At 37.0% G+C, this 14,940-nt stretch overlaps 1 protein-coding gene across 1 annotated transcript in view; it reads left to right on the top strand.

The window, feature by feature from the left end:
- Positions 1–14,940, top strand: part of IFIH1 (interferon induced with helicase C domain 1) — a 52,612-nt gene that overhangs the window by 1,313 nt on the left and 36,359 nt on the right. Inside the window, exons 2-3 of the mRNA XM_055291951.2 lie at positions 6,450–6,618; positions 10,825–10,971. Coding sequence (XP_055147926.1) covers positions 6,450–6,618; positions 10,825–10,971 — 316 coding nt within the window. The remainder of the gene's footprint in view (positions 1–6,449; positions 6,619–10,824; positions 10,972–14,940) is intronic.

The following is a 14,940-nucleotide window of genomic DNA, read 5'->3' on the forward strand; positions in this document are numbered from 1 at the left end:
AAATAATTTGTCCAAGGTCTCCCAGGAAAAACAGTGGCAGAGCTAAGAATTTAGCTCGTGATAGTGTTGAATGTTTTTCTTATTTAATGTAGTTCCATGGAGCAGGGGTCAGTAAACTATGGCCCACGGGCTAAATACAGCCTGCTACTGTTTTTTTCAGGCCCACAGGCTAAGAATGGTCTTTAGATTTTTCAATTTTTAATTTTCAGTGTTCATAAAGTTTTATTGGAACACAGTCATGCTCATTTGTTTACATATTGTTTGTGGCTGCTTTTCTACTCCAAAGGCAATTGGATGGAGACTGTGTGCCCTTAAAGCCGAAAATATTTATTAACTGGCATTTTAGAGAAAAAGTTTTCCAATCTTTGCCCTACATTACACATTGTGCCTTTTAGTCTTAGCCCAAATGGGTAAATTGCAATCACACACACACACACACACACACACACACCCCTTTTCCTCTTTCTTTAATCAAAGTTTCAACATTATCTGAGAATCAAAATTTAGAAACAATTCATTGAAAGAATGTGTTGCTAGTTTCAGTTTTTCATGTTAGTGAAGAAACTCGATTTTTCTTAAGGTAGCATTTTGACAGAGCGAATTTTACTGATGACTTTACATTGAATGTCATATGAATTGTTTTTTGATAAGTGAAGATGTACTGCGACGTGTATAAATGCTGACCTGTTTGAATCTGACTTACTCAGGCTCGTAAGTCAAAAATCTTGTTTTGGAAGACATGTAGACAAATAAAGCCATGACTAAAAGTCAAAGGCTTTGTCTACACCACTCTATGATTTTCACGTTCTTTTTTTTCTCTCTCTCTTTTTGGTCCATCCATTGTTTGTATATTCATACAAACTTCAGGCCTTTGATTGATTTGCTATAGCCTATTATGCAATTTAGTCTTTAGTGAATAAAGTTAGTGATCTTTTGTAGACTTGACAGACATAGGGCCTGTCCAAAGACCCAAACATGCATCTAATTTTGATGGCCAGTTTTCCCAACAAGTAAATTACTTTTCACTGTTGTCTGTAATGTTTATGTCATTTTGTGTATTGAGAACCAGCTAGAACGCATTATAGTAGTCCAGCTGGATATGACAAATGTGTACATCACTGTGGCAGAATCTTAATTTGGAAGAAAGTATGCAGCCTTCAAGCCAGCTGGAGATGGAAGATGGCATTTCCAGCCACAGTAGCTGTTAGAAGTCCAGAAGCAACAGAGTCCAGTAACACCACAAAGCTGTTTATGTTTGGTGGGTATGATGTCCCGATTGCCAGCGAAACAGCACTTCTCCCTATTTACTCTAAATACTTCTGCCTATCAGCATCACTTTTGTCTTGCCTGGATTGAATTTCCGCCAGCTAGATTTTATCCAAGTTCTTGATTCTGGCAAGCTTGGAGGAAGCTAGCAGTAATGCAAGGGATTTGACACAAAGAAGATATAGAGTAAAGGGACTTTTGTGTACTGGTAGCAGTTAAGGCCAAAGCAACCCAAATTCTCCCTCTGATTCACATTTCAAAGGAGGCCCCAAAAGACTGAGCAGCTATAAATTTGAGGCTCTCTAGGAAGCAATAGTATCTCTGTGAGAGTCTGGAATAATTTCTGTGTGCATCATTTTACATGTATTATCAGTTCCAAAACTAAGATATGGTGGACAATGAGAAGGAAGCATTATGTTTGGAAGAATAATCTATATTGAAGTGGTGGTCATTGAAGAATGTTTATCTTACAGCGGCAAGGTGTGATAAGACTGTAGAAGGGGAACACATGGATTTGAGGTCCATCTTGGCTTCTTACTATATGTGTTACTTTGGGCCAAATTATTTAAGTTCCCTGATACTACATTTACCCATGAAAATGGACATCATAAAATTTCTCACAGTATTTTAGTCAACATCAAATCAGAAATAGTGTTTATGAAAAAGCTTATAAATCAGAGCTATTTGATATGATAATGGTGTTGACTTTTGTTACCATTCATCTGGTTACATTTCCTTGTAAATTTAAGTTTGAGAGATTGAGGTAAATTCCCCATGTCGCAATTGAGATACACTTCCTAAAGTCCCTAGATTATACTGATTTGAAAAAGAAATTACCTCTTTCATCCCAGAACCTAACCAGGATTAGGTATGGGGTTGGTATTTAATAAGCATTGATTACTTGATTGATAGACTGATTGAATTTATTTCTGAAAGTGTCTGCAATAAGCGCTGAAAACACATGACGTATTGAATTATGTTGCCAAGCGTTACAGAATGGATGAATGATGAAAATAAGATTTCCAAATTTGCTTTTTTGAAGGCTTAAAATAGCATTTAACTAAGTAATCAAGACTTCTATAAAATGGTCTTGTATTTTCATTCTTTTTCTGTTTCCCCATAGACATTTTCTACTTGATCTATTATTTTAATTTAGGATTCCCACCCCATTTCCTAGACCCTGCCCTTGATTACAGCAGGCCTTCTGAAAATGACTTTGGACATCGGTTTGTGTCCAGCAAGTACCCAAAAACTTATTCATTCATTCAGTTTGAATTTATTTAGTGGCATCTTTGTGCCAGATGCCAGGCTAGTGGTGAAAAGATAGGAGAAAAACATAGAGACTGTTTCGTCCTTTAGTGAAGTTGTGTTGTAGTGTTAATTAGTGTTGATAAAAAAATGTCTACTGTAGGCCGGGCACGGTGGCTCACGCCTGTAATCCCAGCACTTTGGGAGGCCGAGGCAGGCAGATCACGAGGTCAGGAGATCGAGACCATCCTGGCTAACACGGTAAAACTCCGTCTCTACTAAAAATACAAAAAAATTAGCCGGGTGTGGTGGTGGGCACCTGTAGTCCCAGCTACTCGGGAGGCTGAGGCAGGAGAATGGCGTGAACCTGGGAGGCGGAGCATGCAGTGAACCAAGATGGCACCACTGCCCTCCAGCCTGGGAGACAGAGCAAGACTCTGTGTCAAAAACAAAAAAGAAAGAAAGAAAGAAAAAAAAGAAAGAAAGAAAGAAAGAGAGAAAGAAAGGGAAAGAAAGAAGAATGTCTACTGTATACAAGGGACTATTCTAAATACTAGAGTTTCAGCAATAAATGTATGCCATTTTATCAATCATTATAATAAAGCTATCCTTAATGGTAAGGGGGTACCCCTGTACTGCCTTGTTCCTCTTTTAGGATGCTAAGTTACAATCTGGCACTGTTACAACTTAGTTATAACTAAGTTACAACTTGGCACACTCATCAGTTTAGGCAGTCATGAACTCTGGGAACGAAAGTGATCATATAAACATTTCCATAGTGTCTTAATAATTAAGCTGAACAGCTAAAGAGAGGCGCATGTTTCATCCCTGGCCGGTTCAGAACACAATGCATCTGTAGTCCTGGAGACTCCACACACCTTCCATTTACACAGGAGAACCAGAGATGCCATGACTAGTCCAGCTAAAAACAGTCTAGTTCTCCCAACGTGAAGTTGAGTACCCAAGTCAATCTCCCCAAGAACATTGTATTGTCTGGCAAATTAGGAAGGATAAGAATTTCATTTGCAAAAAAAAAAGTATGAATAAGAAATTAGCTATGTCAATGTGACAATAAATATTCACTGGGTTAAGACATTAACTTTTTGTGGGAAACTGGTTCTTTAAAATTCTTTATTTTTAACATACAGTTTTTGCTTCCTGATTTACTTTTATCTGAGAGTTGAACTCTGCTGGGTTAAAAAAATCACCATTATATTTAAACAGCTATCTAGGATTATTATAAAGGGAAGAAAACATTTTCATTAAACTGTACAATTGTGTTGGTAAGCCAGTGCTTTATGGAAATGTCATTGGTTTCTTCACTGCTTTCTGTTGCAAAGAAAAAACATATCAAAGAATTGAGAATATGAAAGCATTGAGTTGTATTATCCCCAAATTAATTTTATTTCATATTTCATAAATTAGTTAACAATGTATTAATAGACTACACAGTGAAAACATCCATCCACTTCTAACTTCATAGAGAAAACTTTGAGTGGGGAGGGGCATGGGTGAGAATTGTTTTATAACTTGTTGCAGTCTCAAATCTAAATATTCACCTCCCACGAATTTCTGTAATTGTGTTTACATATTGGGATCTAATATCTTTACAATGTTTTAGGAGAACAGATTAAATTTTTAAAATTATCTAATTGCTTCAGAGGGAGTTGATGTACTTTCCAGCACCAAAACTGAGAAGATTTCTTAAAAATTCAGCATCTTGATGAGGCTGCTAAAATTGCACAGATATATGTAGTTCCAAATTCAAATTGTAAGAATATGTTTAGGAAATAATGACATCATGATCCTTATATGCTTGGACTCAATAACGGCAAAGAAAGCTTCACAAATATGATTCCACAGTAAAAGTCGACTTAATAGAATAGTGGTTAAAGAAAATTTTGTGGGTAGAATATGCCTAGGCATTTTTAATAACAGTATTTGTTGCCTCACTGGTTCTTTTTAAGGAAATCCTTCCTGATTGCTTCAGTCAAATATATTTAAAGCTGATTAAAGGATGGGGTAATAAAATATGAGAATGGCTGAGTTAAAGAAGGCACTGAAACCAGTCTTATTTACATCTATAGCAATTACTTGTTAAATTAGCAGATGATAATAAAGATGTTACAACACCAGGAAGCCAAAGAATTTCCATTAGGATACTAAGAGAGTTAGAAAAAAATGGTAAAAAATGAGCAAAAATCTGCTTAGAAAATGTTGTGGGTGACATGGACTGAATTCACTTGAAATTTACTGAGTTCAAATAGTTATTTTTAACCACTTCTTGCCAGAAAATGAACTTAAAATTGGAGAAAATTATAAGCTGTAATTATAGTTTAAGAAGGCAGGATTCAGCCTCTAAATTCAATTGCCTGGGATCAAATTCTACTTCTGCCACTTCCTGACTTTGTGACCTCAGAGAGGTACCTAAACATCTCTGTGCCTCGGATTTCTGATCTGTAAATGAGTTAATATTGGTACCTATTTCTGGGCTGCTGGGTTAAGTCCCCTAGAACAGCATGCTTAGCTACTAGATGCTAAGATGGAAATATCCCTTGGGCAGAGACCATGCTGTATGTGCTTGTGCAGCTGAGGTGTTTGTAAGGATGACTCTTCCCAATCATCCATAATAATTCTAACACTGAATTAGTTCCGACATTGTTCCAAAAACATTAACAAATTTCTGACATAAAAGGTTATGGAATATATTTATAGAACTAGAAAATACATAAATTTATAGGAAACAACTAAACAATCCAAATTATACATGTGGAAGACTGGCAAATGTTGAAAAAGACTTTTGATAATATCAAAGTCAATATTTCTTGTCTGGGAGGTTGATAGAATCACATGAGATGCTTTACTTTTTCTTTAATATCTGAGTTCCTAACATAGATAAAATAAATCATAATCTTTTAGGGGTGTTTCCTAGACATCAGTATTTTTTAAGGCTTTACGGTTGTTTCTAACATGCAGCTAAGATAGAGGAACTCTGAAATTTCTTTTCAGCTGCCTTGTTTTCCACATACTGTAACTGAGGTCTAGGGAGATGAAGTAAATTGCCTAATGCCACAAAAAGCTAATGATGTCCTGCCTAACTTTTTTCATGTCTAAACATGGCTTGAGTTAATCTTTCCTCCAAATCCTTATTGCTATATTAGGACCTAGGGAAATGCACTGTGACAATGATTACACAAAAGATCCACATTTAAAAGAAATTTACTAGATTAATCTAAAAGAGAAAATAAATGAAGACTAAAGACTCTAATGAATGGATATAAAAATAATTCTGCCCCATATTTCCAAAAAAAATATAAAAATAAATTTCCCGTAACATTAAATAAACACAAATTTGAGAAAAATTGATTATAGTAATAATCAACTGCAAATATTACATAGGAAAGAATATAAATCTGCAGTAGTAATTACTTATTTCATAATGATAATCATGAAGAAAGAAGAATTAGATAAGAAATGTTTGATTTCCCGTTTACAGACTCCATAGATTGAAAAAATATAGCCAGCCCTAGATATACAGAAAGAAATTGGTGAAAATAGACATAACATGGCTGCAGACTAAAGATACTTTCTCTTCTACCCTTTATTCAGGAATGGCTGAGGTAAAATTTATTTTCTAGATGTCAGGTTTGAATAATTCAATAGCTTTTAAAAAAAGATGGTTCATATTTAAAAGGACACTTGGTCCAGAGATTTTTGTTGTTGTTGTCGTTGTTGTTGTTGTTGTTACAGAGATTTTTTTTTCCCTGCCGACTTCAGAATTGCTACAGGTAACATTGCTATTGTCTTCAATGTTTCAATGTAAGCCTTTATTTATACTTATGCTTAATTGCTCAGTTTTTCTAAAGGGTATTTCCTGCTTAAGGTTATTCAGAAGATGTTTGATCTTACTTAATTCTAATTTTCTCTTACAACAGATTGCTGCTGCAGAAAACAATGGAAATGAATCAGGTGTAAGAGAGCTACTAAAAAGGATTGTGCAGAAAGAAAACTGGTTCTCTGCATTTCTGAATGTTCTTCGTCAAACAGGAAACAATGAACTTGTCCAAGAGTTAACAGGCACTGATTGCTCAGAAAGCAATGCAGGTATTTGTAATTTTACTTAGGAAGATTTTTCAAATTCTGCCTAGTGATTCAGAGTTCAATAAAGCAGAAAGACACAATGCTAAACACCAAGATTTTTAAAATCAAAATTTTAAGAGTGGAACATATGTGATATATCATCTATCTTATCACCTTAACAAATGAGGAAATTGATGCCTGGGAAAAGATCAACTGATCAAAGACCATTTTTTTCCAACCAACACTCTTTCTACTACCTTATTTTAAAAACAATATGACTACCAGAAATTTTTATCAAGATTATTTAACATTGAATATACACAAATACGTTGGAAGAAAGTATTTTAGTGGTTATAAAAAATCTGCTGCATATTCTTCTGAACATTTTTATACATTTTAAGCAATGTATTAAGCATGTGATAAGAGGATTGTTTTGTCAATATATCTCAACATTACCTAATGTGAGATTTTTAAAAGCATTCAATAATAGTAATAACATTTTATAGCTCCTTCTCCTACATTATTTGTAAATCTCACTTAAACTGCTATCTTATTTTTCTTTTCGTAGTATGCATCCTATGTTTCCAAAAATATCATATGAAAGACAAATTGAAAGTTAACTCTTAACTAATTATAATCATTGCAGTTTTGTTCTGGTGACCCTAACTAATGAAAACTTTGGTATAAAAAGTGGGGTGCTGCTGTAACAAATACCTAAACATGTGGAAGTGGCTTTGGAACTAGGTAATTGATAGAGACTGTAAGAGTTTTGGGTGAATGGTAGAAATATGAGTGTTAAGGGTGATTCCAGTGAGGTCACAAAAAGAAATGAGAAAAATGTCACTGGAAACCGGAAGAAAGGTGATCCTTGTTATAAAATGGCATAAAACTTGAGCTCCCAAGTGATGGATTTGGATATTTGGCTGAGAAAATTTCTTAGCAAAATGTTGAAGGAGCAGCTTGATTTCTCCTAACTGCTTATAGTAAAATGCAAAAGAAGAGAAGTTAATTGGAGGAGTTGTTATGCAAAAAGGAACCAAAATTTAAATATCTGGAAAATTCTCAGCCTATTCATATTGCAAAAAATGAGAAACTGTGTTATAAAGAGAACAACCAATTGATAACAAGATCATGGGTGCCACTGATGGACTTAATCAGCCATTTCAGCAGAAGGTAGGAATAGAGATATATTACACCAGCAAATACACTTCCAGTTTGAACTGAAGGAGGACAGAATGAGAAAAGGACACTGGACTTTCTGGATTCTACAGAACCAGACCATAGAGCTATCTGGCTGTGAATGTGTACTGTTCTTCAAGGAAAGGAAAGAATGTCCCCAAAAGTGATTCAGAAGTCATCAGGTTTACCACTTCCACCACAGGCCCAGGGGCCAAGGCAGTTTCCTTTTTGGTTTCAAAGGGCAAGCCTGTCTCTCTGGTTTTAGTGAGCCCTCAGGATGACTCTGCCCGTGTCTCAGAAGCAGAACTATCCTCACAGAAAGCTGTGTGGATGGAGCCCTTAGAAAGAGCAGGCTGTCTTGCAGAGCCCTAGAAGTGAACCTGCCATTCCATGGACCTGGAAGGTAGAGCATCAAACCAAACAGAGCTATTCTCAAGCCTTATAAGCCTTAAGATATGATGGAATTTACCTTAATAAGTTTTGGATTTGCTTGGGACCCATCACCCTTGCTTTCTTTCCTGTATCTCCTTTTTGGAATAAGACGTCCATCCTATGCCTGTCCCCCATTGTATTATGGAAAAGAAACATGTAGCTCATCTGGTTTCACAAGTTCACAGCTGGTGATGAATTTGCCTTTTCATGAATCATACCTCCAGTCTCATCCATGTCTGATTTAGACAATGTTTAGGTGAGACTTTTGACTTTAAACTTAGAGTTCATGCTGCAGTGAGTTAAGGCACTTGGGCTGATGAGATGAGACGAATGTATTTTGTATGTAGTAAAGATATGAATTTTGAGAAGCCAATGGTAAAATGCTATGGATGGAATTTTGTCCTCCCAATATTCATATGTTGGAGCCTAATATGACTCTATCTGGAGATAGTGATAGTAGGAGATAATTAAGATTAAATGAGCCAGGCCAAGCATGGTGGCTCATGCCTGTAATCCCAGCACTTTGGGAGGCTGAGATGGGCGGATCACCTGAGGTCAGGAGTTTGAGACCAGCCTGGCCGACATGGCAAAAGTGCATCTCTACTAAAAATACAAAAATTAGCTGGGCATGGTGGCATGCAGCTATAATCCCAGCTACTTGTAAGGCTGAGGCAGAAGAATCACTTGAACCCAGGAGGCGGAGGTTGCAGTGAGCCGAGATCATGCCACTGCACTCTGGCCTGGGTGTCAGAGGAAGACTCCGTCCCAAAAAAAAAAAAAAAAAAAAGATTAAATGAGTCATAAGAACGGGGACCTTAATCTGATAGAATTGTGGCCTTTTTTTTTTTTTTTTTTTGAGACAGAATCTCGCTCTTTTGCCCAGGCCGGAGTGCAGTGGCGCTATCTCGGCTCACTGCAAGCTCCGCCTCCTGGGTTCACGCCATTTTCCTGCCTCAGCCTCGCGAGTAGCTGGGACTACAGGCGCCTGCCACCGCGCCCGGCTAATTTTTTGTATTTTTTTAGTAGAGACGGGGTTTCACCGTGTTAGCCAGGATAGTCTCGATCTCCTGACCTCGCGATCCGCCCGCCTCGGCTTCCGAAAGTGCTGGGATTACAGGCGTGAGCCACAGCGCCCGGCCAATGGCCTTTTAAGAAGAGGAAGAAAGAGAAACATCTGTCTCTTTCTCTCTCTCTCTTAACCGTGTGAGGACGCAGGGAGAACGTGGCCATCTGCAAATTAAGGAGAGAGTCCTCATCAGACATTGACGCTGCTGTCACCTTGATCTTGGACTTCCAGTGCCCAGAACTGTGAGAAAAGAAGTGTCTGTTGCTTAAGCCACTCAGTTGATGGTGTTTTGTTACGGCAGCACAAACAGACTAATGTAGGAGCTTAGACTCTAGGTCCTGATACATATCGGATCCTGATGCTTATCAAATCCTGGCTCCTTCCTTGGATGTGTGACCTTTGGCCGGGTTCTTGACTTCTCTGTGCCTCAGTTTACTCCTCAGTAAAATGGAGATAATAATATTACTTATCACCTCAGTAAAATGGAGACAATAATATTACTTGCCATCTAGGTTTATTCTGAGACTTAAATAACTTAATGTATGTAAAGTATTTATATTGTGAGTGCAAAATAAATTAACTATTATAATAGTCCCTAACGTACTTAATATCTAACTGCAAACATTTCCAAGTTTTCTTCTTGTCCAAAGTCACAACAGTTTTCTTTAGGAAATTTTCCATACAAAGTGGGGCACATTTTCCCTGTGTTCTTTAAGATGAGATAATAAAAAATGATACGTTAGAAAATTTTCCTTATGGCATCAGTCTTCTCTGACAGATTGCAGCTTCATAAAGGCAAAAACTCTTGATTTTCTTTTTAACCCACATAAGCCCTTAATAAAATACCCATTACATGTAGTTGAAGTAAGAAAAGCTGGAAGTGAGGAATGGAGGAAAGAAGAAAAGAAGGGCACAAAATATTTCATTAAATGTTTTTAAAATCCCCAGAAATTCAGAATATATGAATATAGGCTGACATTAAAGCAGATGTACATCTCGTGCAGAACACACAGTGAGGAAACAAAATGGCAAGAGCAAAGCTAAAGAAAACTACCAAATTTGCATTTTCATTAATTCAGCCTTAAATGTAACTTTGTGTCACTGAATAAGTGACTTACTTCCTAAACGTGATGGTCAGACAGGAAATCACTTTTCTTGTGATTAGCATAATCCTTATATTGTTTTTTTAGCTACAGTCCAATCATTATAAAGAACTAATCATTGTGTCCATATTAAAATTAAAAATACCTTGCCATAACAAAAGCACATTCTAAGCCTTTTGAAATATCAACATATTAAAATATATTAAAGCAAATCTCTATTGGGGGCTCTCTATTTTGTTTTCAAAATAACAATAACAGCTATTTATATTGTATAAAATCTTGCATTGTAATACAATTTACATTCTATTCAGAACTTCAAAGTATTAAATATATTCAGGCAACCTCTATTAGGAACCTCTAGTTTGTTTTCAAAATAACAGTAACAGTTATGTATGCTCTACAAAAACTTGTATTGCACTATGATTTGCATTCTAATACTGTTATTCACAGAGATTGAGAATTTATCACAAGTTGATGGTCCTCAAGTGGAAGAGCAACTTCTTTCAACCACAGTTCAGCCAAATCTGGAGAAGGAGGTCTGGGGCATGGAGAATAACTCATCAGAATCATCTTTTGCAGATTCTTCTGTAGTTTCAGGTACTTGAAACACATACGTACTTTAATACAGTAATTACTACTTCCAGAAAAACCAACTTGGCAGAACCAGAGGGAGAAAATGTGGGCATTAAGGTTAGTAAACATTTATATTAAAATAATATTTTTAGAGGAGATTAAATTAAAATAATTCTTGGCCAAAATGCTTTCTAAAACTAATCCAATATCAATGTGTTATAAATATGAACACAACTGCATCTAATTTTAATTTATAAGAAATCCATAGTCATTGTAAGAAAAGTATAAGAATGCCTTATATTTCATGGTTTTCAAAGTACTTATAAATAGATCAGTCAATTTAATTCACCCAAAACCCTGAAAATAAAATAGAGTCATTGCTTTTTTTCTCTGATTTAAACTGGGATGGCTCAGAGAGGTTCAACTGTGTCGTAAAAAATTAAAATCAAAGCTATAAAAAAGAAGATGAACAGATGCTGAACTACAGTTGGCTTGAATTGCATTAACTAATCGGTGAGGACTGAAGACCACTATGTCCACCTTTCTGATACTGAAACAGCCCTGGCAGAAACAAATTATTTAATTATTTTTTCCCTTTCTAATCTGTTCATGATAGGAGAATCCACCTCTCCCCTTCTCTGCCAAAAGGCCTTATTCTGTTTTCCCAAGAAATAGTTGCTTAAAGCCTGTGGTGTGCTGGTAAATGTAACAAGTAGCTCTCTGGGGAAAAGAAAAAGCCCTACTTTGTAGCATTTGCCAGTCTCTGTGGTTTAAATGTTCTCGTTCAGGCTTATTTCAAGCCTCCAACATAAGATCACTGAACACAAAGCTGGGAAGAGCTGTGCAGTGGCACGTCTTTGCACAGCATTCCCACCGTACAGATGCAAAAGACGGAGATAGCCTCCAGATCAAAGATGATAGTTAAATGATTAAGTGATGAGTTTTAAATACTTATTACCTTTGCTTGAAAATAATTTCTTTAATGGTAAGTTTATATAATTTAATTTTTTTAATGGCTATGGTTAAAAACTCAGAAAATTCCTGAAAAGTTACCAGTTAGCTCCTGTGAGCCTGTATAAACTAACTCTAGCACACCGCTGCAAAGTTTATTATTTTTATTTTTTAATTTAATTTAATTATTTAATTTCTGGAGATGGAGTCTCACTCAGTCGTCCAGGCTGGAGTGCAGTGGCATGATCTTGGCTCACTGCATTCTCCACCTCCCGGGTTCAAGTGATTCTCCTGCCTCAGCCTCCCAAGTAGCTGGGATTACGGGCACCCACCACCATGCCCAGCTAATTTTTGTATTTTTAGTAGAGACAGGCTTTCACCGTGTTGGCCAGGATGGTCTCGAACTCCTGACCTCAGGTGATCCCCCTACTTGGCCTCCCAAAGTGCTGGGATTGCAGGCATGAGCCACTCCTCCTGGCCTTGTCATTTTGTACTCAGATAAGTAATATGCATGCATTGCAAGAAATCTGTAATACATAGAAACACACAAAGCAGTCACCAATATTCCCAGAGTATGGATATTACACTTAACATTTGGGCATGTGTGCTTCTGGGCTTTTTACATACCTGAATGTGTATATATAGTGTCATTTCTCTTATGTTCATTAAATATTCTTCTACAGCCTGGTTTTTAATGACTAAATAATGATCCCACCATTTGGATGCAGTATGATTAATTGACCAATTGTTGAACATTTAAATAATGCCTCGATAGTTCTCTTTGTACTTATGTCACAGTTTGCTTTTTAAAAACATATTATATAATTGGAATTTCTGAGTCAAATGATTTATACTATTTTAACACATTTGATACTTAATGTCAAATCTCACTCCAGGAACTTGTACCAATTTACATGTTCTCCAACAGTATGGGATATGAGTGCTTATTTCCCTGAATTCTCTTCTACGAGAATGAATAATATTATCGTGTTCAATCTTTTTTCAATTTGGCTGCTATTAAAAATGGTATTTAGTTATTTGAATTTACATTTTCTTTCATTTCACAAATTCATTCTCTTTGTTTTGTTAATTATCAACACTTTTAAAATTCACTTTTCTATCAGGGTATTCATCTTCTTTTTGCTGACTTATATGAACTGCCTAAGTATATAAGATATCAATTCATTGTCAATAAATAGTGCCAATTTTTTTCATGATTGGCTTGCTTTTTAGCCTGATTGTGGATTTTTCTCTTTTTATTTTTTTAGGGGGGCTGGGGGGCGGGTGGGGACAGGGTCTTGCTCTGCCTCTCTGTCGCCCAGGTTGGAGTACAGTGGCAGGAACACAGCTCACTGCAGCCTTGACCGCCCAGGCGCAAGTGATGCTCCCATCTCAGTCTCCCAAGCAGCTGGCATCACGGGCGTGCGCCACCATACCCAGCTAATTTTTGTATTTTTTATAGAGAATGGGGTTTCACCGTGTTGTCCAGACTTGTCTGGAAACTCCTGGGCCCAAGGAATCCTCCTGCCTTGGCCTCCCAAAGTGCTGGGATTATAGGCTTGAACTGCTGTTTGTTTTTTAATGTAATGTGATTCCACCTTTCTCATTAACTCTGGTGATGCTGCTGCTGCTAATAGCAAAACTTATACAGCATAGTTTTTGTTGTTGTTGTTGCTGTTTTTCATTTGAGCAGCTGCACTTTCCTTTAGAAATCATGATTCTATAGGAATGCCAAAATTCACTATCCGAGTGTGGAGTTTTCATGTTTTAATAAATGTCCTTTACAGGCTACTCGACATCTCTATGAGTTACTGGCCATTTTCTGTAAATCCACACTAGAAAGAAGTGAAGATGGAGCTAATGCTGAGAGATGACCCTGCATCTTAAATGAGGGTTGATCATCAAAGATTACCAGACTAATGCATTGCATTAGCTTGTAGTTAATCTACTCTGAACTTCTAGTGAACAAAATTAAAAGCAAAGTTTTAATTTTTTTTAAATGTTTACTTCTTAGTATAAAACTTAAAGATGTATCTTGTGAAAAAAATCTTAATAATAATATTAGGGGACAGAAAAGGTTTTTGTTTATTTTTTTTTTTCTCTTGGGTTCCTTCCTCTCTATCTCCCTCCTTCCCTTCCCTTCCTTTCACTCTAACTTCCTTCCCTCTCTTCCTTTCACTTCTTTCATTTAACAACTATTTTCCAAACTCCTATCATGTGCCAGGCACCTTGTTGTTGTGTACTGTGAACTAAGGAACATAATAGAAATGGCTTCATGGCCATGGAGCCTAATATGACTCTATCTGAGATTGTGATGGCAAGAGACAATTAAGAGTAAGTGAGTCAGGCCAGGCGTGGTGGCTCACACCTGTAATCCCAGGACTTTGGGAGGATGAGGCGGGTGGATCACCTGAGGTCAGGAGTTCAAGACCAGCCTGACCAACATGGTGAAGCCCTGTCTCTACTAAAAATACAAAAACTTAGCCGAGTATGGTGGCGGGTGCCTGTAATCCCAGCTATTTGGAAGGCTGAGGCAGGAGAATCACTTCAACCCAGGAGGCGGAGGTTGCAGTGAGCCGAGATTGTGCCATTGAACTCCAGCCTGAGCAACAAGAACAACAAAACTCCGTCTCAAAAAAAAAAAAAAAGAAATGGCTTCAGCCCCCATGGAGCTTTCCACCGAGGGAGGTGTCGGCCCAGCAGTAGTAACTGCATAGCTACACTTGTAGTAAGTGCCATGAAAGAACAGTACAGAGTATTAAAATATATAATAGTCTGAGAGCATGTAAGAGTATACAATAAACTGCACAGTAATCCGAGGACCCATCCAATTCACAAACATCTTAATGGTCTTCTAGTCCATAGGTTCTTTAGGATATCTGGATTTCTCATGTGGATTTGAAAGCAGGTTAGTTTAATCCATTCTGGCCCTTTCCAGAGCACTAGCAAAGAGCCACTTATTTATGAAAATGTAGTGTGTTTGCTTCAGACCTTTGCTTTAGACTGCTGCTGTCATTCCAAGTATCTGTTTCCTTGTTATCT

This window comes from Symphalangus syndactylus, chromosome 9 (genome assembly GCF_028878055.3).
Source record: "Symphalangus syndactylus isolate Jambi chromosome 9, NHGRI_mSymSyn1-v2.1_pri, whole genome shotgun sequence".
In the NCBI taxonomy this organism is placed as follows: Eukaryota; Metazoa; Chordata; class Mammalia; order Primates; family Hylobatidae; genus Symphalangus; species Symphalangus syndactylus.